Source organism: Neofelis nebulosa, chromosome 5 (genome assembly GCF_028018385.1).
Source record: "Neofelis nebulosa isolate mNeoNeb1 chromosome 5, mNeoNeb1.pri, whole genome shotgun sequence".
NCBI classification, from domain to species: Eukaryota; Metazoa; Chordata; class Mammalia; order Carnivora; family Felidae; genus Neofelis; species Neofelis nebulosa.
In genome coordinates, this window is record NC_080786.1 from 157,441,887 (window position 1) to 157,469,826 (window position 27,940).

Sequence of the window (27,940 nt, forward strand, 5' to 3'; positions counted from 1 at the left end):
CGGCGCGGGGCGGGCCCGGCGACAGTGCGCGGCCCCGGCGAGAGCGAGCGCGGCCCGTGTCGGCGCCGCCATGGCCACCGTGGACCTGGAGAAGCTGCGAATGTCCGGGGCCGGCAAGGCCATCGGCGTGCTGACCAGCGGCGGCGACGCGCAAGGTGGGCGCGGGCGCGGGGCCTGTCGCCGGGCGGGGGGCGGGGGGCGTCCGCCGGTCCCCGGGCCCCTCCGCTCACGCCCGTCGCCCTCGGCCGCGACCCGGGGGCGCGCGGCCCGCCGACCCCGCGCTGCAGCCCGCGCCCCCGGTGCCGGCCCCCTCGCCGCCCGCCGCGCCCCGACCGCCCTGACCGCCCGCGGACGTGCCTCCGGCCACGGCCTCTGCGCCCCGCCCCCCGCCGCCGGGGGTGTGTCTGCGCGGCCGCCCCGGGACGCGCGCTCCCCGCGTCCCTTCCGGGCAGCACGTGTCCGGACCCGTTTCCCGGAGGTCGCCGAGCCGAGGTCACTTGGAGCTGGACAGCCCCCTCCCCCCCTCCCGCAGGCGCGGAGAGCCTCGCCCTTCCTGGTTCCGATACCTGGGGCCTTCGTGCTGCCCCCGAACCGCTGCCTCCCCGGCCTTCGGGACAGCTCTGCCGCCGCACCCCCTCCCCCGTCCCCGCCCCCGTCCTGGGTTGGCAGCGCTGGGAGTGGCGGACACCCAGAACAGCCCTTCTATTTGGAGGCCTGGGTGGGGAAGAGGGCAGGATCGGAGATGTGCTGGCTGGAGCTTGGGAAGTTTTCTAGAGCTGTTCTCACCTGCTTTGTGCAGGGGAAGCCCACGCAGCCTTCTGGTGGCCTGCCCTCCCCCCCATCCCCCCACCCCGGGCGGGGGGGGGGGGGCCTACAGCCCAGGCCTGGCAGAGCTGGGCTGCTGTCTATCCCCGAAGCCTGCTCTTGTCCTCGGTGCTGCGCGGTGGGCCTCTGGGCTGGGAGGGCCGGTGAGGCACCTGTCCTGAGTCCCAGGAGGAACCCAGGACTGCTGTGCGGTGGGACCAGGTCTGCCTCCCTCCAGATGACGGAGTGCAGACACACCCCTCTCCTCCCCTGACGCCCCATTCCCCATCCGGAAGCAGGGAAGAGGGAGGAGGAGGAGGCTTTCCCAAGCCCAGGAGGGCAGAGTCAGCTGCTGTCTCCAGTGTGTGCTGAGCCCTCTGGGCCTGGTGTGGTCAGCGGGCAGCGTGCCCTGCTGCACGTCCACAGCCCCTCGTGGCCAGAGCACTTGGTGCCCGTTGGCCGGGCCTGTCAGCTCCTGAGGGCATGGCCCAGGGGCTGAGGTGAGCAGCCGTGGAGTGGAGGGAGGCCTTGCAGAAGCATCACCCGTGAGATCAGACCACGGGAAAGGCCAGACACATCCCAGGAGGGCTGGATCCCTGACTCCCTTCTTCCATGATGGAACGGCAGCCCCTGAGGGGTTGAGAAGGTGAAACGGCACGCATTTAGGTACAGGTGCAAAGCCCTGTGGACGGCAGGGCCTGCCCTCTCTCGGCACAGACTGAACAGAGGCTGGGGGATGGGTGGGGGCGGCTGAGGGGTCAGAGAGCAAGGGTGCTGCCCGCCTGACAGGCGGAGCGGGTGAGAGCAGAGCCTGTCTGAGCTGCGGGTCTCCACTCGGCCAGCCCGGCCCTGGTGCCTCGGCCCATCTGGGCCGTGCTTCCTGGACGCCGCTGCAGGGTGGCTGTCCATGCACCTGCGTGCTGACCGTGGCCACCTTGCCTCGACCCTCTCCCTGCCAGCGTCCTCACTTCCCCAGACCTGGGCGGCCTCTGCGTCTCTCCTGTCTGCTCTCTGTGACGTGTAGGTGGGGGACCTAGGTTCCACAGACTTCCGGTTTAGGGCTCAGGGCCGACGCTGGAAGGAAGGTGCAGGGGCCAGCTGTTATTCCGGGGAGAGTGGAGCCTTTCTGTCCCGTAAGGCCCGAAACTGGGCAGTGGGTGCCCGCCCTGGGCCAGCCCGCTCTCTTGCCAGGGCTGCCCTGACCATGTCGCTCCAGAGGGCAGGTTCTCGGTGTAAGGGTTCCCATTGCCTTCCAAATAAAGGTTGACCTCACGGAGACCTGAGGGCACCACATGTGCCCTCCCGTGTGGGTGCCGGGCAGACAGCCGCCGTGCAGAGCGGGAACCGTGAGGTGCACTTCCCCCCGGATGCCAAAGTCTGCATTTGTTGGAAGGTGTGAAAACCAGACACCCTCATGGAGCGGAGGGCCAGACCTGGTCATGGTTGGGCCGTGACCCGAGCACTTCCCCGGGGCCTTGGTTTCCCCTTCTGTAAACAGAAGGGGGGGGGCAGCCTCACCCTTCCTGTCAGCCAGTTGTTCAAGGACACAGGAGCACTTTGTGCAGAAGTGACTAGAAGGCTATAAAATGGCACGGTCTGCCTACCGCCCCCACCGTCGGTCTCCCCTGGGGTGAGCGGGGCCCTTCCTGCCCCCCAGAAACACGCAGGACCGGCCTGTTCCCGGTGATCGGTGTGGCCCGGGATGTCCTGTCTCTGTAGGCGAGGACCCGCTCGCTCCCCTCCCCCTCTCGGCGTCCCAGCCGGCTCGGCTACAAGTGAACCCACAATTAAAGTTGCTTGTCTGAGCCCAGTGTCACTGCATGGCCACCACTTTCTCACACGTTTTATTTTTCTGGGAGCTGCTGAAAAAAGTCACGTGATGAGCAGATGCATGGACTTCACAGCAGTCCCTCTGGCAGCAGGGGGGTGGGTGGGGGGGTCCCAGGGGTGGGCCAGGGTGGGGGTCTGGGAGGGGGATTTAGCATCCGGGAGGTGGCAGCCTCCTGCTCTTCTGAACCCCCTCACCCCCCCCCCCCCCCCCCGGCTTAGGGCTGGGTTTATTTTGAGAAAGAAAAGCGGATTAAAGGACAATTAAAAGGCCCTTTTAAGACGCAGCACAGGGAGTTGTCCAGGGCAGGAGCAACCCGCCCTCAGGCCGGCCTCCGTGGGGACAGCACAGACCTGCTCTGAGTCTCGCTGAGACAGAACCGTGTCTGAAAGGCTGAACGTGTTAGCATAGCCCCGGAGGCCCTTTGCTGTCCGGGGCTCCAGGCGGGCCCGCCGGGCAGGCTGTGAGACGATCGTGACCGCGGGGCTGGCCCGTCCAGTGGCACACACAGCCGGGGGCACCCAGAGAGACCTCCAGCTGGACGGTGGGCCTGGGTCCCCAGCCTGTGCCCTCCCACCCCCCGGTCCCCACCTGTGCCCTCTGTCCTCACCTCCTGTGTCAGAGGTGGGGCTTGGACCTTGAGCCTGCAGTGGGCCCCAGCTGGCCTCGCCCCAAGGTACCAGGGAGTAGAAAGCCTGGGCCATCCAGGGCCAGTGAGCCAGGTGTCTGGCTGGGGGCCCGGGGCTGGGGTGGGGACGTGGGGGGAGGGCGCTGTGCTGGTGTCTCATCGAGGGCACCCCAGCTGTCGGGTGCGCGGTGCCCTCTGGGCCCCTGCCCTGGTTTTGTTCTCTGGCACTCCACTTCCCTCCCTTTGGGGGTTCATGGGACATTTGTGATTCCTTTAGAGATAGGGTTCTCTCACTGAAGTCAAGCGTGAAAGCTGTGAGCGTGGCCGGCTCGGGCCCCGGCTGGCCTCTGTGCTCTGCCCCCGACATCTGGGTGCCCCTGCACTTGGACCCCCTGGCCGTGGACATCGGGCAGCAGGACCCTCCGCTCGCTGTGACTGAGGAGGTGTCCGGGGTACATCCTGCTGCTGGCCTCCCCCGCTGGGGCTCCCCAGGTCCCCTAGCCTCCCTTTGAGACCTTGGCTTCCCGTCTGTAGAATGGAGAGAGTGGCGGGCACACCTGCTTTCCGGGGAGCCCCGTGCCGTGAGCCTACACTGGCTCCTCCTGAGGGCCACCGTGCAGCTGGGGTGTCTGGGGCCTGCTGTCTCCCCACTGCCTTCCAGGCCGCACACCCGGTGAGGCTTGTGTAACCAGGGTAAAGGGCCAGAGATGTCACTTTGGGGTCACCACGAGGAGCCCACACACTGTGAGGGACCCCAGATGCTGTGGAGCCCCTGCGAGACACTGAGCACATAGGCCCTGCCTGCCTCCACCAGCTCAGGGGCCAGAGAGGGGAGCTCGGGTGGCTTGGACGCACCCAGTCTTCCTCCAGGGAAAAGGCTCCGTGAGCGTGGGACAGCACGGGATGTGTGTGCGTGTTCCAGGCGGGGACTGCCAGGGAGGAAGGCGGGATGAGCAGGGGGGTGGTCCTTTGGGGGAGACCAGCCTGGGGCACCTCCGTGATCTGGCCCCCAGACCCAGTGTCAGAAGATGGGACCCAGGGGGCGTGGCTCTGGGGCCACTGGGCAGGGTCCTTGCGGCCTTTGCCAGCCTCCGTGGCTGCCGCTGTGACCATGTGGCCACTGGGACACTTGCTCCCTGGGCCAGGCCCCGTCCCACCGTCAGAGAGCAGCGGGGGGACCACTGTGCAGCCCCCACAGGGCCGCCCCCAACAGCTGCACTGCATCTCATAAGCACCACTGTATGCTGGGGCCCAAGGTCATGGTGGGGGCCCGCGACCCCCGTGGAGGGGACCTCAGGCAGACCCCTCTGCCCTCTGTGGGTGTCAGTCTCAGAACCAGCCGTGAGGAAGGGGGCTGAGATTCCTCTGGGCATGGAGCATTTCCCTCCTGCTGCCCCTTCTCCTGCCCCCAGGCAGCTGCCAGGACATGGGGGGTGGTGGCTGGGCGACGGGGAAGAGGGGTTCCTGCTGGAGTCTGGTGGCTTCTGTTTGCACGTGTGGGCTGGAGGGCGGGTGCTGGGGCCCACTTAGCTGCACTGCCTGAGGCTGCTGGGTCCCCTGGTAGAGGCCGCCCTGGGGGCACCGTCCTCTCCCTGGCTCACAGCCCTCCCCCGGGGGTGGGGGGGCAGGGAGCTTGTGGCCTTGGGCCAGTGGGCGCTGTCCTTGGTTGGCTCCCTGAGCTGCCCCCAGTGCCATGGGCTGGGGGGGTCTGCAGCAGAGGGGGAGAGATGGGTTTGGAAGGTGCCGCCCTGTGTCTCACGGCCCCTGCTTTTCATCTTGGGCCAAGCACCCACCTCGTTGTCCTCCCCCAAGGGCAGGGCCTGGCCTGTGGGTCTAGGAGGCGGGCAGGGGGCAGGGGTCGCTCTGCTGAGCTGCAGGGGCCGCACGGGGAACGGGGGAGCGGATGAGGCCGTAAAGGGTCTGGAACGTTCGCACACACCTGGTCTCTGGCTCGGGCTGAATCAGGCCTGGCGCTGGTTTTCCTCGTCGCACCCTGGCAGCGTCTCACTTCCGAATGCTCCTGCTGCGGCTCACCTTGTGCCTGACCGGGCTCCCCGGGGCTGGACCTCGAACTCCTGGCTCGGTGCCCTGTGAGGTGCAGGGGAGGAAGGCCCCGGGTCCTGACGTGTCTGTACTTCCACTGATGGGTGTCGCCCCGACCCCCTTGCAGGTATGAACGCGGCTGTCAGAGCTGTGACGCGCATGGGCATCTACGTGGGAGCCAAAGTCTTCCTTATCTACGAGGTGAGGCGCCGTGCAGGGTCTCTGGCCCCCACACCGCCACTAAAGGGGGCCGTGCACGGTAGGGAGGGACTGGGCCACCTGGCCACTGGTCGTGATTTAGAGAGCAGGGATGCTGACGTGGGGGCTGGTTAGGACGTGACAGGCGGGGAGGGGCTGGGCCCTGGCTCTGGGGAGCGGGTAAGGAGCCCACCCTGGGTGCTTGTGGGGGGGACCGTGGCCCTTGACATGTGAGAGGGTAGGAAGCTGTGGCCCTCAGGGGTTTGGGGCCTCAACCCCACCAGTTGTCCTTCTGGCCGCTTCCTCCATCCACTCAGCCCTCCTGTACCCTTAGCAGCACTGGGCACACCGTGTGTGTGAATTACCTAGTAATAACAGCTGGGCAACAGAGTATCACCGGGTAACAGAGTATCACAGGGCAAGAGCATCCTCGCTCCATTTTGTTCTGCAGAATGGAGGCCCCTTGCCCCCCCCCCCCACCTATTTCAGGTTTGGGGTGACCCTTCCCTCCAGCCTGGTGCCCCCACACCCACACATGTTGAATCCCTTGCACTGTGTTGCCTGTGTTGTGTTACTTTGTTTTCACTTTTGACTAGGACTGTAGCAAACTGTAGCGACCCCCATCTTCCCTCCCACTGCGGGCTGGCTCTGCGGCCCCTTCACCCCTGCCCCAGGGTAGGCCGGTCCACGTCCTGCGCTGGGTGGTGCAGGGATGTCGGAGGCAGTGAATGAGTGAGCGGTTAGGCAGCCCCCTCCCATGGGGCTCTGGACCCTCGGACCAGGCTTGGGTGGCTGGGCTCCTGCAAAGCCCCAGGTCTCAAGTCTCAGGAGCCCCACAGGTGGGGCCCACGCCCTGCTAATGGTCTAGAATGTTCTGGGGGACAGGGTGGGATTCTCAAGGGAGTGGCCTCGTTCCATGGACAAGCAGCCTCCAGACAGGGAGGTCCCGGCCCCTCCTCCCTGGGCTTGTGTGCGCATGACAGGTGTGTCCTTCATCTCCGTGATCTCCGTTTCTTCTGTTAGGTGGGGATGTCAGGGCACAACTGCTGTGACATCATGAGTGAGAGCACTTGTCACACAGTCGTGACACCATGAGGGCTCAGGAAGAGGGATTGCTTTTACTGGCCCAGGAACCAACACCAGACCTCACAGATTTGCTGCCAGAGGGCTGGGCCCGCACATGGGGCTGGAGAGGGAGAAGGCTTGGGGGGCGGGGTGATACGAAGTGCATAGGAGCATGCAAAGACATTCTAGAAGATTCCGAGGCTAGGAAAGGACAGTTGTGTCAGTCAGACTTTGATTTCAGCTGAGGGGACCGGCTGTCTCGGGGTTCCCGGGGATGCTGGGCGCACAGTGGGGCAGGGGCCAGACCGGCACTCTGCTTGGGCTCAGTGCCCAGTCCTGGGCTTTTGCAGACTGAGATCTTCCTGTTTGTAGCTGCTTGCTCTGGGCAGCGTCTGCTGCAGGTTTTCAGGTCATTTTCCTGCCTTTTTCTGCACGGGTTGTGGGGAGGGGCTGGCTTGTGTCCTAGTGGCAGAAAATTCTGGAGGGAGTCGGGGAGGCAGGGAGGGGTAAAGGTCCTGGCCTGGCCTAAATGAGAGAAAGTAGCTTCGTGGTCCCTCAGACTGGGGGCCTCGGTCCCTCTGTGGCCCCAAGGACCTTCTTCTGGTTCTGGCTCCTGGCAGGGGGGTACCTGCTCCCCACCTCCACCCCCAGGAATGGGACCATTTGCCCTGTCTGCCCCAGAGCCCCGCTGCCCAAGACCCTGCAGCCCCGGGTGATGAAACAGGGTGAACTGGCTGGAGGAGACGAAGCAGAGGGGGCAGGGCAGATATCCAGAGCCACACTGGGCTCTGGCCCCAGGCAGGACAGTGGCTCACTCACGGCTTCACTGGAGGAGCTGGGAGGGCTGCAGGGAGGCGGTGGCCCTGTTCCTGTCAGCGCAGTGGGGCTGAGTCTTTTCGTTGTTTATAAGTGCACGTGCCTTACGTCCAGACAGTATGGAGACCTCCAGTTAAGACAGGTGGGCCCCCTGATGGCAGAACAGGCAAGATGCTGGAACAGGCCTCCTCCCAGGGCCGTCCAGGAGGCAGGTGGCTTGTGTCCCAGGGAAGCAGCACAGGGCCATCAGCGAAGTCAAGCCAGAACCACCTGCAGGGACTGACGCGCAGCCCCCGGGATGGAGACTGGCCCAGAAGTCCCGGCCGAGTTGCTGGTGGGCGGGGAGGGGACCACGAGCATGTGTGGCCATGCGGTCCGCTGCTCACGCACCAGGAGACCATGGGCATCCCCCTTGGGCATGTGTGTTCTCAGCAGCCTCGTCTCTAAGCCTCAAACTGGAGACCTCCCACATGCCCGTCAGCAGCGGACGGATCGCAGCCCTATGGGACCGCATGATGACAGGGACCCGTGCAGACACCGGGCTGAGGGGGAGGAGCCAGACTCAAGAGCAGACACTCTGGCTGTCCCCCCCCCCCCCCCCCACCCCATCCAATCAATCCCTTTAGGAGGCAGGATTGCGGCTTCCTCTGCGACGAGGGTCCCGGGCAGAGGGCCGCTGGGCACTGGGCTCGTTATGTTGCCGGTCTGGGTGACCTGGTGTGCGTGGCTCCAGAACTCAGCAGGCGGCCGGCTCTGGCACCAGCCTCCGCCCTGTGTAAACTCTCTGATAAATAGGCTCGCGAGCCCTGCAGAGGGTGTTCTGGAAGGACCAGCTGGGCACCTGGGTTTCTCCAGCCAACAGCCCGTGACCGCTGGCTGCTGGCCACCCCGCTTCATCACCCAGGGCCCGGGGCTTGGCGGGGGGACCTCGGGGGGCAGGACCCGTGGGCCCACTTCCAACCAGACGGGGTTTGGGCAGAACACCCCAGTCCCTGCCCGCAGCCGACGGTGCTGTGGGGTGCCTGTCTCGCCCCATCCCTCTCTGGTTTCAGGGCTACGAGGGCCTCGTGGAAGGAGGCGAGAACATTAAGCAGGCCAACTGGCTCAGCGTGTCCAACATCATCCAGCTGGTAAGGCCCGCAGTGGGACGGCCCCTTCCTGCCCGGGGGCACATGTGTAGACACGTGTGTGCACGCACATGGAAACACACACACGCACGCCTTGCGCCTCGGGCGGCTAGGCTCCAGACTGACCAGGTCATCGGCTGCTCCGGGGTCATGGGGACACGGTGGCCTCTGCGACAGGAGATGATGGAGCTTTCAGCGCAGGGTGGGTAGGGGGGCAGGACTCTTCGGGAGAGGTGTGCCGTGGCCTCTGGACGGCCTCTCCCGGCCTCCACCTGGTTTTCCCCATGGTCATGGTCCTGAGCTTCCCGGTGACTGAGGCGGCAGGCAGGCTGCTGCTGTCCTTCCCCACCTTGCCGGGGCCAGGGGCTCCTGGGAGGGGTGGTCTTTGCCCCCAGAGCTGGGTTGTGTGCATCCTTGTCACCTGTTTCTCCCAGGCTGCCAGCTGACGCCCTGTGTATTCAAGTGGCCAGTTATCATCATGAGCCCCGAATGGGTCAGCGGGAGTGGTGGGGGGCCAGGGCTGGACCCCGGTGCCCAGGCATGGCCACCCCACCAGTGCTGCCCACCCCTCCTGCCCAGGGCAGGCGTTACCTGTGGACCTTGCCCCCCCGGGCACCTGAGGGATAAGTCCAGTTTGCTGTCCCCGTTCCGTTCAGTCTACTGGGGTGGGGATGAGCTTCCTTCTCGGGCATCATTAGACCCGCCCGCTGCCCCCCCCCCCCCATCCTGGAGTGGGGCTGCAGCCTGTCCACTCCCCTGTCCTCCACCCCAGGGGTCTAGGGAGGCGTCCCTCAGGCCTCAGACCCTGATCTGGCCATTTGCTCTTCTCTAACCCTGTGTCTGAGGGTGGTTGTGGCCTCTCTGCTCTGAGTGAGCAGCCCTGGGGAGGGCGCTTTGGGCCGAGTACTAAACTGGGCTGTGAGGCTTGCCCAAAGGTCGGCAGGTGGAGGGAACTGGAAAGAGCTGGTGTTTGGGGAGGAGTAGGGAGCCCAGAACATGGAGGCAGGAGGGGCAGGAGGGAGACAGAGGGGGCAGGAGGGAGGCAAGAGGGGGCAGGGGCAGAGGAGGGAGACAGAGGGGGCAGGGGCAGAGGAGGGAGACAGAGGGGGCAGAAGGGGAAGAGGGAGACGGGGTGGCGGGGGGAGGAGGGAGACAGAGGGGGCAGGAGGGAGACAGAGGAGGCAGGAGGGGACAGAGAGGGCAGGAGGGAGACAGAGGGGGCAGGAAGGAGGCAAGAGGGGGCAGGGGGGAGACAGAGGGTCACAAGGGGGCAGGAGGGGGCAGAGAAAGCAGGAGGGAGACAGAGGGGGCAGGAGGGAGACGGGGTGGGGGGGAGATGGAGTAGGAGGGAGACAGGCAGGAAGGAGACGGGGTAGGAGGGGGCAGGAGGGAGACAGAGGGTCATAAGGGGGCAGGAGGGGGCAGAGAAGGCAGGAGGGAGACAGAGGGGCAGGAGGGGGCAGAGAGGGCAGGAGGGAGACAGAGGGGGCAGGAGGGGGCAGGAGGGAGGCAAGAGGGGGCAGAGGCGGAGGAGGGAGACAGAGGGGGCAGGAGGGGACAGAGAGGGCAGGAGGGAGACAGAGGGGGCAGGAAGGAGGCAAGAGGGGGCAGGAGAGAGGCAAGAGGGGGCAGGAGGGAGACAGAGAGTCATAAGGGGGCAGGAGGGGGCAGAGAAGGCAGGAGGGAGACAGGGGGCAGGAGGGGCTCCCGGGAGGAATGCTGGGCATTTTCAGGAGGGCCCCAGGGAAGCTCCCGCCATCTTCCTTTCCCGCCCCGAGGTGCTGTTGGGGGCACACGGGGAGGATTCGCTCTCTGCCTCCAGGGTGGTGCCCCTGCACCAGCCCACTGACTCAGGAGTCTGGCCGGAGCCTGTGAGGGCCGTGTGCCGGGGGAGCCCGGGACTGAAGGCAGGTCCCCCTGGGGCTCGGGGAGCTCCCCGCATCGAGCCCGCCCGTGTGCACACGTGTACTTGTGTGCTCACGCTCATGTGTACGTGCGTGCACACGCGTGTCATCGATTTCCGAGCCTCCTCACTTCCTGACACGGGGAGATCCTTCTCCTCGTCGCAAATACCAGGAGAAAGGCACAGGGAGGTGGGGACGCGTGCCCAGACTTCCAGAGAAGTCCCTGGCCTTCTCCGAGTTGTGCGGGGTCTGCCCGTCCCTCCCTGCCCCCGCGGTGCCCCCGCGGCGCCCCCAGGCTCCCTCTCGTCCCCACAGGGCGGCACCGTCATCGGCAGTGCCCGCTGCCAGGCCTTCACCACGCGGGAGGGGCGCCTGGCGGCGGCCTACAACCTGGTCCAGCGTGGCATCACCAACCTGTGCGTCATCGGCGGGGACGGCAGCCTGACGGGCGCCAACATCTTCCGCCGCGAGTGGGGCAGCCTGCTGGAGGAGCTGGTGGCAGCAGGTGGGTCGGGGCCGGGGGGGGCACGGCGGCCCCAGCACCCCTGTGCCACCGCTGCAGGGCAGTGGGGACGGGCAGGTGAGACGCGCCTGGCCGCTGGCCGCTGGCCGGGAGGAGGGGGCCCAGCCCGGCCCCAGGTCAGGGCAACCCCGGCCGTCTCCGGGAGCCTCGGGCTGGGCTCGGCCGGGAGTGAGGAGGTCAGTGATCGAGCCCAGGGCCTCTGGGAGCGCAGCGTCGGGGACCCCCGGGCAGCGTTTGTGCTCCTGGTGGGGACGACGGTTCCAGGGTGACATCCTCGGCTGTGTGGACACGCCCTGTCTGTCACTGATTCCCGGGCGTGGGTTACAGACCTGGTCACCGTTCGCGGGGACAGAAGAACTAAGCGTTGGTAACGAAAGACAGAGTCCCAAGGTTGCCAGTCGGAAAGTGACCTCTTGGAGTTCAGTTCGGTGGCCCTAGTGGGGACCTGGCGATGAGGGGTGCCCCCTCCAAGGCTCTCTGGGAGGCCTCGTGGCCTCAGCGTCTGCGGTTCAGCCGCCCCGCGCCTCCCCCACCCCTGCGGCAGGACCTGGGGACCCGGTGCGGTACAGGGGGCCTCTGAGCCTGGGACCGGCGGGGGGCCACGCTGCTAGGGGGCTGGGGGTGGGCGACAGGGGGCCAAGGGAACAGGGTCAGGCCGGCGGGGCCTCAGGGCTGGCTCCTCGTGCAGGCAAGATCTCGGAGAGCACGGCGCAGACCTACTCACACCTGAACATCGTGGGGCTGGTGGGCTCCATCGACAACGACTTCTGCGGCACCGACATGACCATCGGCACGGACTCGGCCCTGCACCGCATCATGGAGGTCATCGACGCCATTACCACCACCGCCCAGAGGTGAGCGAGCCCCCCTTCCTCCGCCAGCGAGCCACGGTCCCGTCTCCCAGCCACGGGACCCCAGCTGTGCACCCGGTCTCCACTAGGCCGCCCGCCGGCCCCGGAGCAACTGTGCGTCCCCGAGGGGCCTTCAGGCTGCCGGCGGGGACCCCCGGGCCCAGGCAGGGCGCGTGGCCTTCGGCCCCAGGAGCAGATCAGTGAAAACCGAGGCACGGGTGGCCCGCACTGCAGGGTCTCGGCTGCCCGGGGCGTGGGAAGGGCCGTCTGTCCTACATCTGCTATGTCACCAGGGCGTTTCCCTGGCAGGGCGGGGGCCGTGAGCGGCGTGGCACTGCCCCTGTGCCCGGGCTGCTTCTGCTGGGCTGTGCCCGCTCGTGCAGCTGGTCCGGGGGCGGCACTGACGCGTCCCCCTGTTCCGTGTCCACAGCCACCAGAGGACCTTTGTGCTGGAGGTGATGGGGCGGCACTGTGGGTAAGGGGACCGCCCTGCCGGGCGGGAGGGCGGGGAGGGGCTCCTGGGGAGCAGGCCTAGGGCTGCGGCGCCTCCGCGGGGCCCGAACGGTGTAGGTGCTGACTTGGTGCCAAGGGACTGGGGGCTCGGGTGTGGGGAGTCCCATCACAGCTCACAGCGACACCCCGCCGCCCGCTGGAGCCCCTAAGCGTCCTGCTCGCCCAGGTACCTGGCCCTGGTGTCCGCCCTGGCCTCGGGGGCTGACTGGCTGTTCATCCCCGAGGCGCCCCCCGAGGACGGCTGGGAGAACTTCATGTGTGAGAGACTTGGGGAGGTGAGTGTGTGGGGGGGTTCTCCTGGAGGTTCCTGCCGCGAGCCGCTGGGACGCAGAGAGATGGGTGTCCCCCAGGAGCGTGGCCTTGGGCAGAGGAAGCAGGGGAGGGCGCTCAGGACGCGGGCCTGGGCGGGCCTGGGCTCGGCTCCTTGGTCGGTGCTGACATGGGGAGGGGGCAGGCGTGGGACACGGTCGTGCCGGCCTCCGGGGGCTGTGGCCGCTGAGCCTGAGCCGAGGGAAGTGGCCTCATGACGATGGGTGGATGGGACACCGGGCAGTGACCCCAGCAGACGAGGCCCCAAATGGGCCGTGGAGGCAGGATGGGGAGGCAGTGGGGGCTGAGGCTTTGTCTGGGGGAAGAGCAGGGTGTTTGGATACGGTTCGGGCCCCCCCGGATGGAGTCTGCCCTGGGGACCCCCAAGATGCCCCAGCCGGCACGGGCTGGCCCCTCAGCTCAGGGCTCTGTGGACGACAGGAGGACCCTGAGGTGGGGGGACTATGCTGGGAGTTGGGGGGGCCTTCAGATCAAGGGGCTGCGGTCTGGATTTGAGGCAGGGGGCCTCGCGGTTGTGCGCCGAAGTTCACGTTCAGGCCAGGACTGCGACCTCGGGGCGAGCACAAGGCAGCCCAGGGGCTTGGCCCTTTCTTCAGTTCAGGAGCCCCGGGAGGTCAGCCTGACGGGTGGGCCCGGGGCTGGCTCTCGAGTGTCCCCGTCCCCGTGTGACGGTGAGGGTGGCAACAGTCTCATCCACTGTGGTGTTGCCTCCAGCCCCTGGGCCTTGCATCTCTGCCCAGGGCTGGTGAAGCCGAGGGCAGGGCCACGCGGAGCCCAGCGGGTGGGGCCGGCCGGGGGCCCATGTTGTCCTTGGGTAGAGTCCGGGGCCTCGTGGCTTTGACCACGTGGAGCGAGGCTCTGTAGCATGGTCTCTGGCTGACCTCGGCCTTGGCTCACTCGCTGCGACTTTGGGGCTGGGCCTTTCCTGAGGTGCCTGCCCTCAGGGTCAGTTCTTTCCTGCTGTGTGAGGCCCTCGGGCCCTCCCTAGGCTTCCCTGAGCCTCAGACGCCCTCTGTGAGGTGCGGGTGCTACCCCTTTTTTACCCACCTCCCTGCCTCTTCTGTTCCACCTGCGGCCCTGCCTCTGGCTCCCTCACCTCACCTGTACCAGCATCACCCCCTCCAGGCAGCCCTCCGCTCCCGCTTGTCCCTCCCACGGCCCTGGACCCCACAGGAGCGGCTCAGGCCCTGTCTTCTCTGAGGCTCTTTGGATGCTGTGGGGCAGACACGGCTTGTCGGCCAGAGTGAATATTTTGTATGCTTTCGAAGAAAGAAATGATTGAGAAGTGTTCTCCCCAGAGAGCTTTGGATTTGTGATGATTAATCCCACCAAGGGCTGGTGCAGGATGCTGTGGGTCCCCTCGGTGCCCCATTGGCCCCTCCACAGCCTGGGGAGGGGGTCTCACGCCAGCAGTGCTGGGTGTCCAGGGAGGCCTGGGTGGTGGCCAGCGCTGTGAGGCCACTACATTCTAGGGCGAAGAAAACGGAGGCCCGGAGGCCTGCCTCAGTGTGTCAGGCCATATGACTGAGGATTGATTGGCTCGCGGACCTAAGTTCAGGGTCCCTCTGGCCCCGTCCCAGCTCCTGGCTCCCGAGTCCTGAGGGGGCTGCAGGTGTTTCCTGGGAGCATGTGCAGCAGACCTCCTTGTACCGTCTGCCTGGTTCCCAGCCCCAGGGCCCCCCGTCCTCCCCTGCTGCCCCCACCTGCCAGGTGTGCGGGCAGAGAGCCCTCCTCCAGCGCCTCCCCCACCCCCGGGGCGGCAGGGGGGGCAGGGTCCCCGTCGGCACATCTCAGTCCACGCCTCCCCTCTTCTCATGTGGATTGTGGGCCCCTTGGTGTGGACCCCAGGGAGACTCGCAGACGGCAGGTGTCCCGGGTAGATGTCTGCAGGAGGGCCGTTGAGCCCTGGGGCATCTCTGACCTAGACTCGGAGCAGAGGGTCCCGACTGAACATCATCATCATCGCGGAGGGCGCCATTGACCGTAACGGGAAGCCCATCTCGTCCCGTTACGTGAAGGACGTGAGTTTGGCGGGGGGTCACATGGGGTGGGTGGGGCCTCGGTGGGATGGGCACCCCTTTATCTCCAGTGCCAAGTGCTCTTGCTGGGGCCCGCCCCCAGCACCCCATAGACAGCAGGCTCCTGGAGGGAGCTTCTTCATTCCCGGTGATAGCCAGATGTGGGGTAGGTGTGCCAGGGGCCCCCCGAGAAGGCCTGGCCCCGAGGCTGAGGTGGGGCCCCACATCTGTCACGAGCCGTCTGCCCCTGGCTCCCAGTCTCCATTCAGAACACGTTCCCTGCAGGGCCAGGCCCGTTCCCCATCCCAGAGGCCGAGTCCAGGCCCCCAGTGCCATCCCAACGATGGGGCCCTGCCCCTGCCGGTGACCCCTCGGGGGAACGGTGACCCCCACCCTGTGCAGGGCTCACGGCCGAATGACAGACTGCGGGGAGCACTTCTTCCCTGTGACCTCCACCCACCTGCCACGGTCCACCCCCCGGGCCCCGGGCCCCCGTCCTGACAGGGCACAGCCCCTGGGAGCCTCTCCTCCCTTTCTTGGCTGCCACCCTGTCCGCGTGTCCCCGGTCAGGAGCCAGCCCACCTGTGTGTCTGCACAGACTCAGGGCCTGGGGGAGCCTGACCCGGGGGGCTGAGGACCAGGATGGTGCCAGCAACAGGACCGGGGCTGTAGGGACACCACTACACGTCCACACATGCAGAGAAATGCCCCCCCGCCCCACGGGAGCTCCACGTGCACACGCACACATGCCCCGTGGGCACGAATCCTGAGCCAGCTCACGGGGCCCTGGGGGGCTGACACCCTGGTATCCCTGAGATCGGGAGGGGCGAGGACCAGGGTTAGGGGCCCGTGGGGTGGCAGGGCAGTGAGGGTGGGCGCTGAACCCAAGGACCGCCCCCCCCCTCCCGCCCCCCGTCCCCGACTCTGTCCCAATGAGCAGCTGGTGGTCCAGAGGCTGGGCTTCGACACCCGTGTGACTGTGCTGGGCCACGTGCAGAGGGGAGGGACCCCTTCGGCGTTTGACCGCATCCTGGTAGGTGGGGTGCTGCTCTGTCCCGGGCGTGCACGAGTGGGTGAGTGCGGCGGGCATTTCCTCACTGCCACTGGTCTCACAGATGAAATGGAGACAGGGCCTCTCCGTTTCTGTGGGGGGGGGAAACGGAGGGCTGGGGACCTGTGTCCCCGCCCCTCACCTCAGCAACCTGGGCTCCCGGGCCTCCCCGTGATGGCTTTGGCCCCCGGAAAAGGGGGCGGTGCGTGGAGGGCAGGACCCCGGCTCCGCCCTTCTAGGGTCTGAAGTCTGGTGGTTCTGAGTGTGGCCCACAGTGCCAGTATGACAGCTCTTATGACTTGGGGGAGGCCCCGGGGAGGCAGAGACCTGGCCTGTGGCCTGAGTGCCGTCACCGCCCTGATCACTGCTGGGTCCCACCTCGTCCTCTGCAAAGTGGGAATCCTGTGCCACCAGATGGAGACAGGGTCTGGGGCCCGAAAAGTCCCCACGGGTGGTAAAGTGTCCACACACGAGGGCTGGTTACCCTGCGCCTGGGGCCTGCACCTGCCTTACCCAGGAGACCCCGTGTGCTGTCCCCCTAGTGCCACACAGAGAAGCAGGGACAGTGAGCCCGGACAGGGGCCTTGCCCGCCTGGCTGGGCACTTTTTGCAGCCTGCACGAGGCTTCAGCACTTGGGAGAGCCTCCTGAGGGCCCCAGGACGGCGGGACGGAGCACTGTCCTCCTCGCAAACCTGGGGGGCAGAGATGTGAGGGGACGGGTCTAGGTGTCCCCTGCTTACGAGAACAGCGTGGCCTGCCAGTTTCGTAGAAGCTGGTGGAAGACACAAGGCGCCCGGGTCAGAGACAGAGGAGAGCAGGTCCTGAATGTCTTGGCCAGCCCAGCCCACCGGCCCTCCTTCTCACGCATGCTGAGGTGTGGGGCGGGGACACAGGAGCCGTGACCTGGAGCCCAAGCCAGCAGCCTTGTTAGAGCAAAGAGTGCTGGAAGCCCGTCCCGCCTCCCACCCGTCGCCGTCAGGCTGAGCGACTGTGGTGTCTTAGCGGGGCTGTCCGAGACCCCGGAGGAGCTGTTGTGGACGGTGGTCACATGAAGTCATTTCTGGGATCACCTGCTCCAGAAGCTTGGACCGGCCTGTGTGTGGGTGCACGTGGCTCGGGGGTGGGCCGCCCCTCCCTGAGCCCCGCCCGCCCCTCTCCCTGCTCAGAGCAGCAAGATGGGCATGGAGGCGGTGATGGCGCTTCTGGAGGCCACTCCCGACACGCAGGCCTGCGTGGTCAGCCTGTCGGGGAACCAGTCCGTGCGGCTGCCCCTCATGGAGTGTGTGCAGGTGGTGAGTGCCCAGCCCCGCCTCGGGCCGGCCGGGGTGGGGGCGCTCCCTGCAGAGATGCCTCCGGGGGGGGGGCTTTGCCCCCCTGCTCTGCTCACCCGCTCCCTTTCCGGCTGGCCGGGACCACCCGTCCCTCCAGGCCCTGTCAGGGCACAGGCCCCGTCCCCACCTCATGTCCCCACCCTGTCCCGCTGCTCCCCTGTCACATGCCACCTCCTGTCGCATTTCGGGGTATCGGGGGCCTACGGCCCTCCAGGGAGGGGAGGGAGGCGTGAGCGTGTCCTCAAGCTGGGCCCCACGAGAGGTGTGGGGGCGGCTGGAGCTCACTGAGCTCCTGGAGTCGGGCGGCGGCCGTGAGCGTGCCCCGGGCCTCCTCCAGCCTGTACCTCTCTTTTGGTGAAGACAAAGGAGGTCCAGAAGGCCATGGATGAGAAGAGGTTCGACGAGGCCATCCAGCTCCGTGGCAGGTGAGGGGCTCCCGGGGCCCGGCGCCGAGCACAGTCTGTTCCACAGGCCCTCGGCCGACGCCCACGTGGCTGTGCCCCTGGCCCTCAGGGCGCACGCCCTGGCAGAGACCCTTCCTTCCGAGTGTGTGTGGCCAAGCGTAGGAGTGGGGCAGCAGGACGGAGGCTCAGGGTCCCTGTGACGGGGGAAGCGGGCGGCCTGCGAGGTGGACGGGAGCTGCCACGCAGGGTGGAGGGGAGAGGGGCGGCTGGGGCGGGAACCCAGAGTGGCGTCCACAGAAGGAAACGGTGGGGGTCAACCTGCAGCGGCCGGGAGGGCTGGACCCGCAGCACCCCCTCCCCACCCCCCTGCACAGGCCGGATGCGGGGCTGTCGCTTTGCTAAGAGGGGCGTGGGGGCTGTGCTCTTCGGGGCTTTTCGTAGCCACCAGAGTGGGGTGGTGAGCCACGCCGGCGTCCAGCTTCTTTGTGGCCGCGTGGTGGGGCCACGGGCTGTGCTGAGCTGTGTGGCTGTGGGCTGTAGGCTGCATGAGGCATGACCGGCTTCCCTTCCAGGAGCTTTGAGAACAACTGGAACATTTACAAGCTGCTCGCACACCAGAAGGTCTCCACAGAGAAGGTGAGGGGGGTGAGCCGCAGGGCCCTCGTCACTGTCACCTCTGGAGCCTGCCCCTGGGTCCGCCCGCCCGCAGAGCCGGGGTCTGCCCCGGGAGCAGGAAGCTCTGAGCTGGCCCTGTGGACCCTCCCTCCTGTCTGGGTCAGAGCCATGAGCTGAGAGGCTTGGCCTCTGCCTGACCAGCGGGTCCCAGACAGCCGGCGTCTGGGCCTGGAGGTGACCTTGGCCGGTCACGTATCAAACAGCTGGAGGAAATTAAGTCAGGCCTATAGGCTTAGGTCAGGACAGAGGGGAGCTAGTGCTTACGAAATGTTATAAAACAGCCCAAAACCTCACGAAATGGGCTTTCTTCAAAATAAGAATGATAACGGGACTTGTTTCTGAAACCCGGGGACGAGGAAAGGGTCCCGCTGGGACCGTCCCAGCCAGCGGGGCCCTGGCCCCCATCTGTCCCAGGGGCTGGTCAGGGACAGGCCGTACCCCCAGTACAGCACAGCTGTCTCCATGTCCCCTCCTGAAACCGCTGGCGTGACCACATCTGGGGCCACAGGGCTGTGTGACCGGGACCCACCAGAGCCACATGTGACCACGGAGCGCTGGCCACGAGGCTGCCTGTAGCAAGGTGGGCTGTATGTGCCACACGCACCGGGTTCTGGGGACACGGTCTGGAAAACCGTGGAATAGTCCGTTGGTAATTTCTTAGGCTGATTCTAGGTCGGGGTGATGTTTTGGTTACCTCCCGCAGCTCTGGTACTGAAATAGCATCACCCGCTTCTTTGCACTTGATGAATGTGGCCCCCTCCGCTATGCATCCGTGCCGCTCGCCAAGATCTTGGGGCGCTGGCTGCTCTGAGCCCAGGGTGTGGGGTGATTGCTGGAGGCTTCGGGACAGGCGCTGGCTCTGGCCCGGACCCGCGCGCTGCCCCCCACGAGCTGCACTTGGCCGAGAGCGACCAGAGGACTTGAGCTGATGAGCCGGGCGGGCCTGCGCTGTGGCTCATTTGGGTCTCTGCCAGGAACTTGTGGGACAGATGTGTGCCCTTCCCAGCGGAGTCCACTCGCTGGACGGTGTGCAGGCGGGCAGGGGAGCCTGGCCCCTTTTCCGGGGGCCGCCCCCTCGCTGACTTGCGTCTGGGCCGGCTGGCTCCCACCCAGCCCCGTGCTCACACTGCTGTCTCCTTCCTCTTGTCTGAAGACCAACTTCTCCCTGGCCATCCTGAACGTGGGCGCCCCGGCGGCCGGCATGAATGCGGCTGTGCGCTCGGCGGTGCGGTCTGGCATCTCCCAGGGCCACACGGTGTATGTCGTGCACGATGGCTTTGAAGGCCTGGCCAAGGGTCAGGTAGGTGCGGCTGTGACGGCAACCACACAGTGGTTCCGCGCGTGTGCCGGTGTGTTTATAACCCACCCCCAGCTTGTAACAAGGACCGGGGGGGGGGGGGGGCTCACGGTAGAAGTCTCAGGCAATGCCCCGGGGCAGGTCCCTGAAGAAAGCGGATGAGAGGCCCTCGGGAGAGGGGCCTGGGGCTCTGCTCTGACCTGCAGTGATGGTCAGCGCCTGGCCCGGCCCCCTACAGCTGCACCTCCCCACTGCAGGTACAGGAAGTGAGTTGGCACGATGTGGCCGGCTGGCTGGGCCGTGGCGGCTCCATGCTGGGGACCAAGAGGTGAGCTGCTGGCTGACGGGCCCGGCTCCCTGGCCACCGTGGGCAGCGGGGGGCGGGGGATCCAGAGGCAGGTTCAGGAGGAGTGGACGTTGCCGGGGGAAACCAGCCCCGTGGCCTGGACTAGGTCCTCGCTTCTGGCTGGCGGCCGGCCCGCGGTGGGCTGCACCCCCTCCTGAGACCACCTGTGCACAGGAGAGTGGCCCAGGTGGCCCCCCGCCCGCAGAAAGCATCTTGTCAGGCAGCTGGTGGGCAGCTCCCCCTCCCCTGTCCCGCCGTGGGCCCCACTGACGCCTGGGCGCTGAACGAGAATCACAGCAGCACATCTAGGGCTGGCTACCCCCCACCGCCCCCCCTCGCGTCTCGACCAGGTGCGGTGTGGGAGCGTGTCCTTCTGTCCAGGCGCTCTGGGCCACGTTTATCTGACTTCTGTCCACTGCAGGACGCTGCCCAAGAGCTACATGCAGAACGTAGTGGAAAACATCCGTACCTACAACATCCAGGCCCTGCTGGTCATTGGCGGCTTTGAGGTGCGGGCCACTGCAGGGGACCAGGTTGGGGCAAGGACCCTGGAGAAGGTCTTCTCTGCCTGGGGCCGCTGGGGTGGCCCTTCTGGAAACCCCTTGCTCCTGGCTGGGGAGTCACACGGGTCAGCCGACCGATGGGGCCATGGGGTTCGGTGTGGTGTTTGGCTCTGGGAAGGTTTTTACCTTCTCCTGTGGGCTTCACAGAGTTTATTTTTTTTTATTTATTTTAAAAAAAAAAATTTTTTTTTTCAACGTTTTTTATTTATTTTTGGGACAGAGAGACATAGCATGAACGGGGGAGGGGCAGAGAGAGAGGGAGACACAGAATCGGAAGCAGGCTCCGGGCTCTGAGCCATCAGCACAGAGCCTGACGCGGGGCTCGAACTCACGGACCGCGAGATCGTGACCTGGCTGAAGTCGGACGCTTAACCGACTGCGCCACCCAGGCGCCCCAAGGGCTTCACAGAGTTTAAATCGGTGCTGGAGAGGGGGAGGGGGAGAGGGAGGGGAGAAGCAGGGTGGGGGGCAGCTCTGACCTTCTGAGCAGCAGCTCCTGGTGGGGGTGGGCAGCCCCAGGGCAAGAAACCCTGTGGCCTCCTGGTCCATCCCCACTCTGCTCTGGCCTGTGCCCCGCCTGTGAGGTGGGGTCCCAGGGAAGTGGGGTCCCAGGGAGGTGGGGTCCCTGGGAGGTGGGGTCCCAGGGAGGTGGGGTCCCTGGAAAGTGGGGTCCCAGGGAGGTGGGGTCCCAGGGAGGTGGGGCCCCTGGGAAGTGGGGCCCCTGGGAGGTGGGGTGGGGTCCCTTGGAGGTGGGCCCACTGGGAGGTGGGGTCCAGGGAAGTGGGGTCCCTGGGAGGTGGGGTCCCAGGCAGGTGGGGTCCGTGGGAGGTGGGGCCACTGGGAGGTGGGGCCACTGGGTGGTGTGGCCCCTGGGAAGTGTGGTCCCTGGGAGGTGGGATTCTTAGGAGGTGGGATCCCAGGGAAGCGGGGTCTAGGGAGGCGGGGTCCCTGGGAGGCGGGGGTCCCTGGGAGGTGGGGCCACTGGGAGGTGGTGTCCCTGGGAGGTGGTGTCCCAGGGAGGCTGGGTCCCTGGGAGGCGGGGTCCCTGGGAGTGGTGTCCCTGGGGGTCAGGGTCCCAGGGAGGCGGGGTCCCTGGGAGGCGGGGCCGCAGGCAGGCGGGGCCACTGGCAGGCTGGTCCCTGGGAGGAGGGGCCACTGGGAGGCGGGGTCCCTGGGAGGCGGTGCCACTGGGAGGCGGGATCCATGGTAGGTGCGGCCACCTGGAGGTAGGGTCCCTGGGAGGCGGGGTCCCTGGGAGTGGTGTCCCTGGGGGTCAGGGTCCCAGGGAGGAGGGGCCACTGGGAGGCGGGGTCCCTGGGAGGCGGTGCCACTGGCAGGCTGGAGGGGCCACTGGGAGGCAGGATCCATGGTAGGTGCGGCCACCTGGAGGTAGGGTCCCTGGGAGGTGGGGTCCCTGTGAGGCGGGGTCCCTTGGAAGGTTGGGCCCTTGGGAGTTTGGGCCCTTGGGAGGTGGTGTCCCTGGGAGGTGGGGCCACTGGGAGGCGGGGCCACTGGGAGGCGGGGTCCCAAGGAGGCGGGGTCCCTGGGAGGCGGGTCCATGGAGGTGGGACCACTGGGAGGCGGGGCCATGGGAGGTGGGACCCCTGGGAGGTGCAGTCCCTGGGAGGAGGGGCCAGTCGGAGGCGTGGTCTTTGGGAGGCGGGGCCACTGGGAGGCTTGGTCCCTGGGAGGCGGGGCCCCTGGGAGGTGGGGTCCCTGGGAGCTGTGTTCCCTGGGAGGAGAGCAACTGGGAGGCGGGGTCCCTGGGAGGTGCAGCCACTGGGAGGTGGGATTCCTAGGTGGTGGGGTCCCTGTGGCAGCTCGCAGTCGTCGTGCTGTGCATGGTAGGCCATCGTTGGTGTGACATGGTGCTTGGCCAGCCCCAGTGACAAATGCCCATTCTTGCCCTTTTCCTGAGGTGCCCCAGGCCCCCTGCAGCCCGCACGGTGTCGATGGTGGTCCCAGCAGGGTGGGCGAGTCTCCTTCCTGTTCTCCTTGGCGCCCTGCTTCCCTGGCTGACGGGCTGCGGAGCCCCTGGTTGGGGTCCGCCGGGTCGCGGCCCCGGGGTGGTTGCAGGGGTCCCGGCACCCAGCCCCAGGCACATAGCGCGTCAGCTGGGGAGCAGGGCCGAAGCAGCCCCGGGCCGGGAGCCCGCCTCCGCCGTCCAGCGCCGCCTTATGCGCCCGCAGGCCTACGAGGGGGTGTTGCAGCTGGTGGAGGCGCGTGGGCGCTACGAGGAGCTCTGCATTGTCATGTGCGTCATCCCGGCCACCATCAGCAACAACGTACCGGGCACCGACTTCAGCCTGGGATCGGACACCGCCGTCAACGCCGCCATGGAGGTAGGTAGGGTGCCAGGCTGGACGCGGGGGTGCGTCCCAGGGAGAAAGTGGCGAGTGGCACGGTGGCGAGCTCCCAGGTGGGCTGTCCCTCGAGGCCTCATGGGTGGCACGCAGGACTTGGCTCTGGGGTCACTGCGGTGTGGGGACGGTGGCTGTCAGGGCCAGAGCTGACTCAGCTGAGCTAATGCACGTGTGGACATCGGGCCACGGTTCTGTCCAGTGAGCGGCCACACGTGGACTCGGGGGAGCCCAGCCCCATGGCTGGGACGTGGGAGGGTGGGCGCTCGGGAGAATGTGCTGTCACTAGAGCAGGGCTGGCCCCATTTGGTGTTCCATGGGGGCCTCCTCACGGCTCTCTCCACCTCTAGACCTCTCCCACGCCATCCGTGGCCCCACAGGAGCCCCGCTTTCCCCCAGGGTCCAGCACTTCTGTGTTCGGGGGGCCCCGGGGACTGAACCCAAGCAGCTTCTGCGTCACGCTAGAGAAAGGAGAAAGGAGAAAATAAGAATAAAGCAAACAAAAGACTACAGACCTCCCCCGCCCCCATCCTGATCTGCTGACCCGGACCTGTGGTCTTGCAGGGGTTTTCTTCAAATTCACCCCACCCCTGCCATCCTGGCAGCTATATAGGGCCGCCCACCCATGGCTCCTCTGAAACTTCTGTGCCTCTGCCCCTCACCAGCACCAAACATCGTCCTGGTTTTTTTGCCTCTACGACAGGAAGAATTGTATTGTTTTCCTTTGTACCTTGATTTTTGATGAAGTTGAACTTTTGTTTCTATATTTATTGCCCATTTATGGGTTTTATGGAAAATTACCTTTTTCTGTATTTTGTCCATTTTCCTCCCGGTGAGTTTTCTTTTGTATTTGTCAGTGCTCTTTATATATGTAGGACACCGATCCTTTGGCAAACATTGGAGCCGTTTCCTCCACTTTGCTGGTTGTCCCTTACTTGGGGTTTAGCCTCATGGTTCAGATCCCACTAACCCACTGGTCTTGTTGGTCCCTTCTCAATTCTTTGTTTAATGTTATAATTTTTTCTCAAACTCTGAACATTTGGGTTAGAATCATCCTGTGTCGCATCATCACTGGCATCTGCAGGATGTGTACCTTCACGTGTCGCCTTGTCCCTTGTTACAATGACCCTACAGTGGCTGGAGCATCGCTCCATGTACAAATGAGAGGATTGAGGCCCAGTGTTTCCCTGGCCCCACGTCAGAGCCTCCCGGCCCCATCCCTGGCCTTCACACGCTAGGTGCCGGAGACACCCCCGTTGTCCCCCGGGCGAACAGTTGCCCCGGTTGAGGACCTGGTTCTGAAGGCCCTGTGGAAAGCATGCGGTGTGGGCTGTGACACCCTAGGCAACTCTGGGGGGAGACCCGGGTCCCTGAGGGGCAGTGGCTCCCTGTGGCCCACGGGGAAGTCCCTGACCACCTCTGGCCCCCAGAGCTGTGACCGCATCAAGCAGTCGGCCTCGGGGACCAAGCGCCGTGTGTTCATCGTGGAGACCATGGGGGGCTACTGCGGCTACCTGGCCACCGTGACGGGCATCGCCGTGGGGGCCGACGCCGCCTACGTCTTCGAGGACCCTTTCAACATCCAAGACTTAAAAGTGAGCCGAGGCCCCGAGCCCTTCTCCTGCCACAGACGTCCCAGCGGGGCTGAGCGGGGGTCCCCTCCTGAGGCACACACGAGCCAGGCTGGGGGCTCCCCAGCGCCTCCTCCCCGACCCCGTGCAGACCTCCACCCAGCGTCCGTGTTGTCGCTGCCGTGGCCTCCTGGCCCCAGCCACCCACCCGGCCTCACGGCCCAGCCCCATCACCCAGGGCCCCGCCAACGTCAGCCGACCTGCGTGCGTCCCCATGACCCCTGGGTCACAGTGGCCCTGCGGTTAGCCTGGGCTATTCCTTCCCAGACAGCCTTGAGGCTGTGGGTGGGTGCTGTGCGGCTGCCGTTCTCGCTCCGGGCTCACCCCGTGTACCCCCCACGCCCACAGGCCAACGTGGAACACATGACCGAGAAGATGAAGACACACATCCAGAGGGGCCTCGTGCTTCGGTGAGGCTGCCGGACCCGGAGGGTGGCTTGGGGCTGCTGAGGGGTGCCGGCCCCTCCCCCAGCACTGGTCTGTGGCCGGGCCCGGGGGGCGGGGGGGCTCAGCGTCTGGACGAGACCCGAGCCGGCCCCGGCCCTCTCTCCAGAAACGAGAAGTGCCATGAACACTACACCACGGAGTTTCTGTATAACCTGTACTCCTCCGAGGGGAAGGGCGTCTTTGACTGCAGGACCAACGTCCTGGGCCACCTGCAGCAGGTAGGGGCCCGGGGGCCTGGTTCTGGCCTCTGCCTCCATCTGACCCGAGCTGAGGGGCCCCGGGAGGATATGGCAGGATGGGGACCCTTCCCTGTGCACGACCTCGTGGGGCACCCGACCCTTCCCCCTCATGCCCGCGCTTACCTGCCCGTCACCCCTCCGTGCGGGTGAGGGGTGGGGGGTGAGGCTCCTGTCTGCCTGAGTCCTCACCACCAGGACAGGGCAGGGCTGGGACCCCTGTGGCCACCTCCGCCCTGCCCGGTCCCCTCCTTTGTGGCCTCCTGGTGGCCCTGCAGGAAGCCTGGTGGCCCTGCAGGAAGCCCACAGAGGCCGCCCGACAGGACGGGCAGTCAGCCCACCGCCCGGCCTCTGGAGATGGCCCTTAGGCTGGACTGGGGTAGACAAAGGGGCTGGGGCGCCGCAGACAGAGATGCAGGGAGCTTGGACGGGATGGGGTGTCAGGAGCGGGAGGGCTCTCCTGCGGTCACGGTGGGGCCATTCTGCTGGGTTCCTGCCAGAGCCCCCCCCCCCCCGTCTCTGGCGCGATGGAGGCGCCCTCACCCACTGCGTTTCCAGGGCGGAGCTCCGACCCCCTTTGACCGGAACTACGGTACGAAGCTTGGGGTGAAGGCCATGCTCTGGATGTCGGAGAAGCTGCGGGCCGTCTACCGTAATGGTGCGTATGTGGCAGGAAGGGGTGGTGGCCCCGGGCCTGACCTCGCCCTCTGCCCGGACCCAGGGTTCATGGCGGCCTGTGTCCACAGGGCGGGTGTTCGCCAACGCCCCCGACTCAGCCTGCGTGATCGGCCTGCAGAAGAAGGCGGTGGCCTTCAGCCCTGTCACCGAGCTCAAGAAGGACACCGACTTTGAGTGAGTGCCTCCGAAGAGAGGGGTGGCCTGCCCAGGCACGCTCGGGCCCTGACCCCACAGGGCTGCCCCGTCTGCCCGCCCAGGGCCAGAGCGGTGATGACACCCAGGCCTGAGCCCAGGCCGGGGCTCCTCCCATAGGGTGGGGTCAGTGGGCTGGTCCGGCTGCGGACATCCCCCTCGCTCCCCCAGCCAGCCTGTGCTGAGCCCCCAGAGACGGACACCCCAGATACTGCTGCCAGGCTCCACTCCAGGCGGTCTCCCGGTGCTCAGAGGATGGGGTGCCCGGGTTCTCAGAAGATGGGGTGTCTGGTGCTCAGAGGAGGGCGTGTCGGGGTACCCAGAGGAAGGGGTGTCCGGTGCTCAGAGGAGGGGGTGTTGGGGGTACTCAGAGGAGGGGGTGTTGGGATGCTCAGAGGAGGGGGTGTTGGGGGTACCCAGAGGAGGGGGTGTTGGGGTGCTCAGAGGAGGGGGGTGTTGGGGGTGCTCAGAGCAGGGGGTGTCGGGGGTGCTCAGAGGAGGGGATTTCCGGTACCCAGAGGAGGGGGTATCTGGTGCTTAGAGGAGAGGGTCTCCGGTGCTCAGAGGAGGGGGTGTCCGGTGCTCAGAGGAGGGGGTGTCCGGTGCTCAGAGGAGGGGGTGCTGGGGGTGCTCAGAGGAGGGCGTGTCCGGGTGCTCAGAGGAGGGGGTGTCCGGTGCTCAGAGGAGGGGGTATCTGGTGCTTAGAGGAGAGGGTCTCTGGTGCTCAGAGGAGGGGGTGTTGGGAGTGCTCAGAGGAGGGGGGTGTCGGGAGTGCTCAGAGGAGGGGGTGTCGGGGGTGCTCAGAGGAGGGGGTCTCCGGTGCTCAGAGGAGGGGGTGTCCGGTGCCCAGAGGAGGGGGTGTCGGGAGTGCTCAGAGGAGGGGGGTGTCGGGAGTGCTCAGAGGAGGGTGTGTCCGGTGCTCAGGGGAGGGGGTCTCCGGTGCTCAGAGGAGGGGGTGTCCGGTGCCCAGAGGAGGGGGTGTCCGGTGCCCAGAGGAGAGGGTCTCCGGTGCTCAGAGGAGGGGGTGTCCGGTGCTCAGGGGAGGGGGTCTCCGGTGCTCAGGGGAGGGGGTGTCCGGTGCCCAGAGGAGGGCGTGTCCGGGTGCCCAGAGGAGGGGGTCTCCGGTGCCCAGAGGAGGGGGTGTCCGGTGCCCAGAGGAGGGCGTGTCTGGGTGCTCAGAGGAGGGGGTGTCGGGGGTGCTCAGAGGAGGGGGTGTCCGGTGCCCAGAGGAGGGGGTGCTGGGGGTGCTCAAAGGAGGGCGTGTCCGGGTGCTCAGAGGAGGGCGTGTCCGGGTGCTCAGAGGAGGGGGTGTCCGGTGCCCCGAGGAGGGCGTGTCCGGGTGCTCAGAGGAGGGGGTGTCCGGTGCTCAGAGGAGGGCATGTCCGGTGCCCAGAGGAGGGCGTGTCCGGGTGCTCAGAGGAGGGGGTGTCCGGTGCTCAGAGGAGAGGGTCTCTGGTGCTCAGAGGAGGGCGTGTCCGGGTGCTCAGAGGAGGGGGTGTCGGAGGTGCTCAGAGGAGGGCGTGTCCGGGTGCTCAGAGGAGGGGGTCGGACCCCTCCGGCGCTCCGAGGACGGGTGTCCCCAGCGCTGACCGCACCCTTCCGCCAGGCACCGCATGCCGCGGGAGCAGTGGTGGCTGAACCTGCGGCTCATGCTGAAAATGCTGGCGCATTACCGCATCAGCATGGCCGACTACGTGTCCGGGGAGCTGGAGCACGTCACCCGCCGCACCCTCAGCATCGACAAGGGCTTCTGAAGCTGCGCCCCAGCTGCCTCTCCCCGCCCCCTCTCCCCCTCCCTGGAATCTGCGGGCGGGCGGTGGGCGGGCAGGGGCTAGAGCCCTCTGGGTCCGGCCCCGCGGCTTCCCCCTCTCTTCCGCTGCCCGGCTGGGGGGGAGTGCTGCCCCGGGGGGGGGGGGGGGAGGGGGCCTCCGTGCGGGGACACCACTGTCCTGCTGTGGGCCCCGCTGTGACCCTGCTTCTGTGTGCACTGGCCACCCTGGAGGAGAGCTTGTCACCTTTTCTGGAAATAAAGTCACCTGACTGTGGAGGGTGACCAGTCTGTGGGGAGCAGGCCCTCGGT

At 66.6% G+C, this 27,940-nt stretch overlaps 1 protein-coding gene across 2 annotated transcripts; it reads left to right on the top strand.

The window, feature by feature from the left end:
- On the top strand, positions 1 to 27,913 carry PFKL (phosphofructokinase, liver type). 2 transcript variants are annotated; one of them, XM_058732178.1, is made up of 22 exons: positions 1 to 155; positions 5,431 to 5,504; positions 8,435 to 8,512; positions 10,729 to 10,918; positions 11,625 to 11,790; positions 12,218 to 12,262; positions 12,467 to 12,575; positions 14,556 to 14,651; positions 15,589 to 15,681; positions 16,867 to 16,992; positions 17,392 to 17,456; positions 18,008 to 18,071; positions 19,264 to 19,410; positions 19,665 to 19,735; positions 20,175 to 20,262; positions 22,506 to 22,658; positions 24,107 to 24,271; positions 24,656 to 24,717; positions 24,861 to 24,972; positions 25,549 to 25,648; positions 25,737 to 25,842; positions 27,467 to 27,913. In XM_058732178.1, exons 1-22 carry the CDS (start codon positions 71 to 73, stop codon positions 27,612 to 27,614), a joined length of 2,343 nt encoding a protein of 780 aa, XP_058588161.1. In that variant the 5' UTR covers positions 1 to 70; the 3' UTR covers positions 27,615 to 27,913. The 2 variants fall into 2 exon arrangements, with proteins under 2 accessions (XP_058588161.1, XP_058588162.1); XM_058732179.1 differs by lacking the exon at positions 1 to 155 and adding an exon at positions 1,340 to 1,470.
- Positions 27,914 to 27,940: the final 27 nt, after the last annotated feature.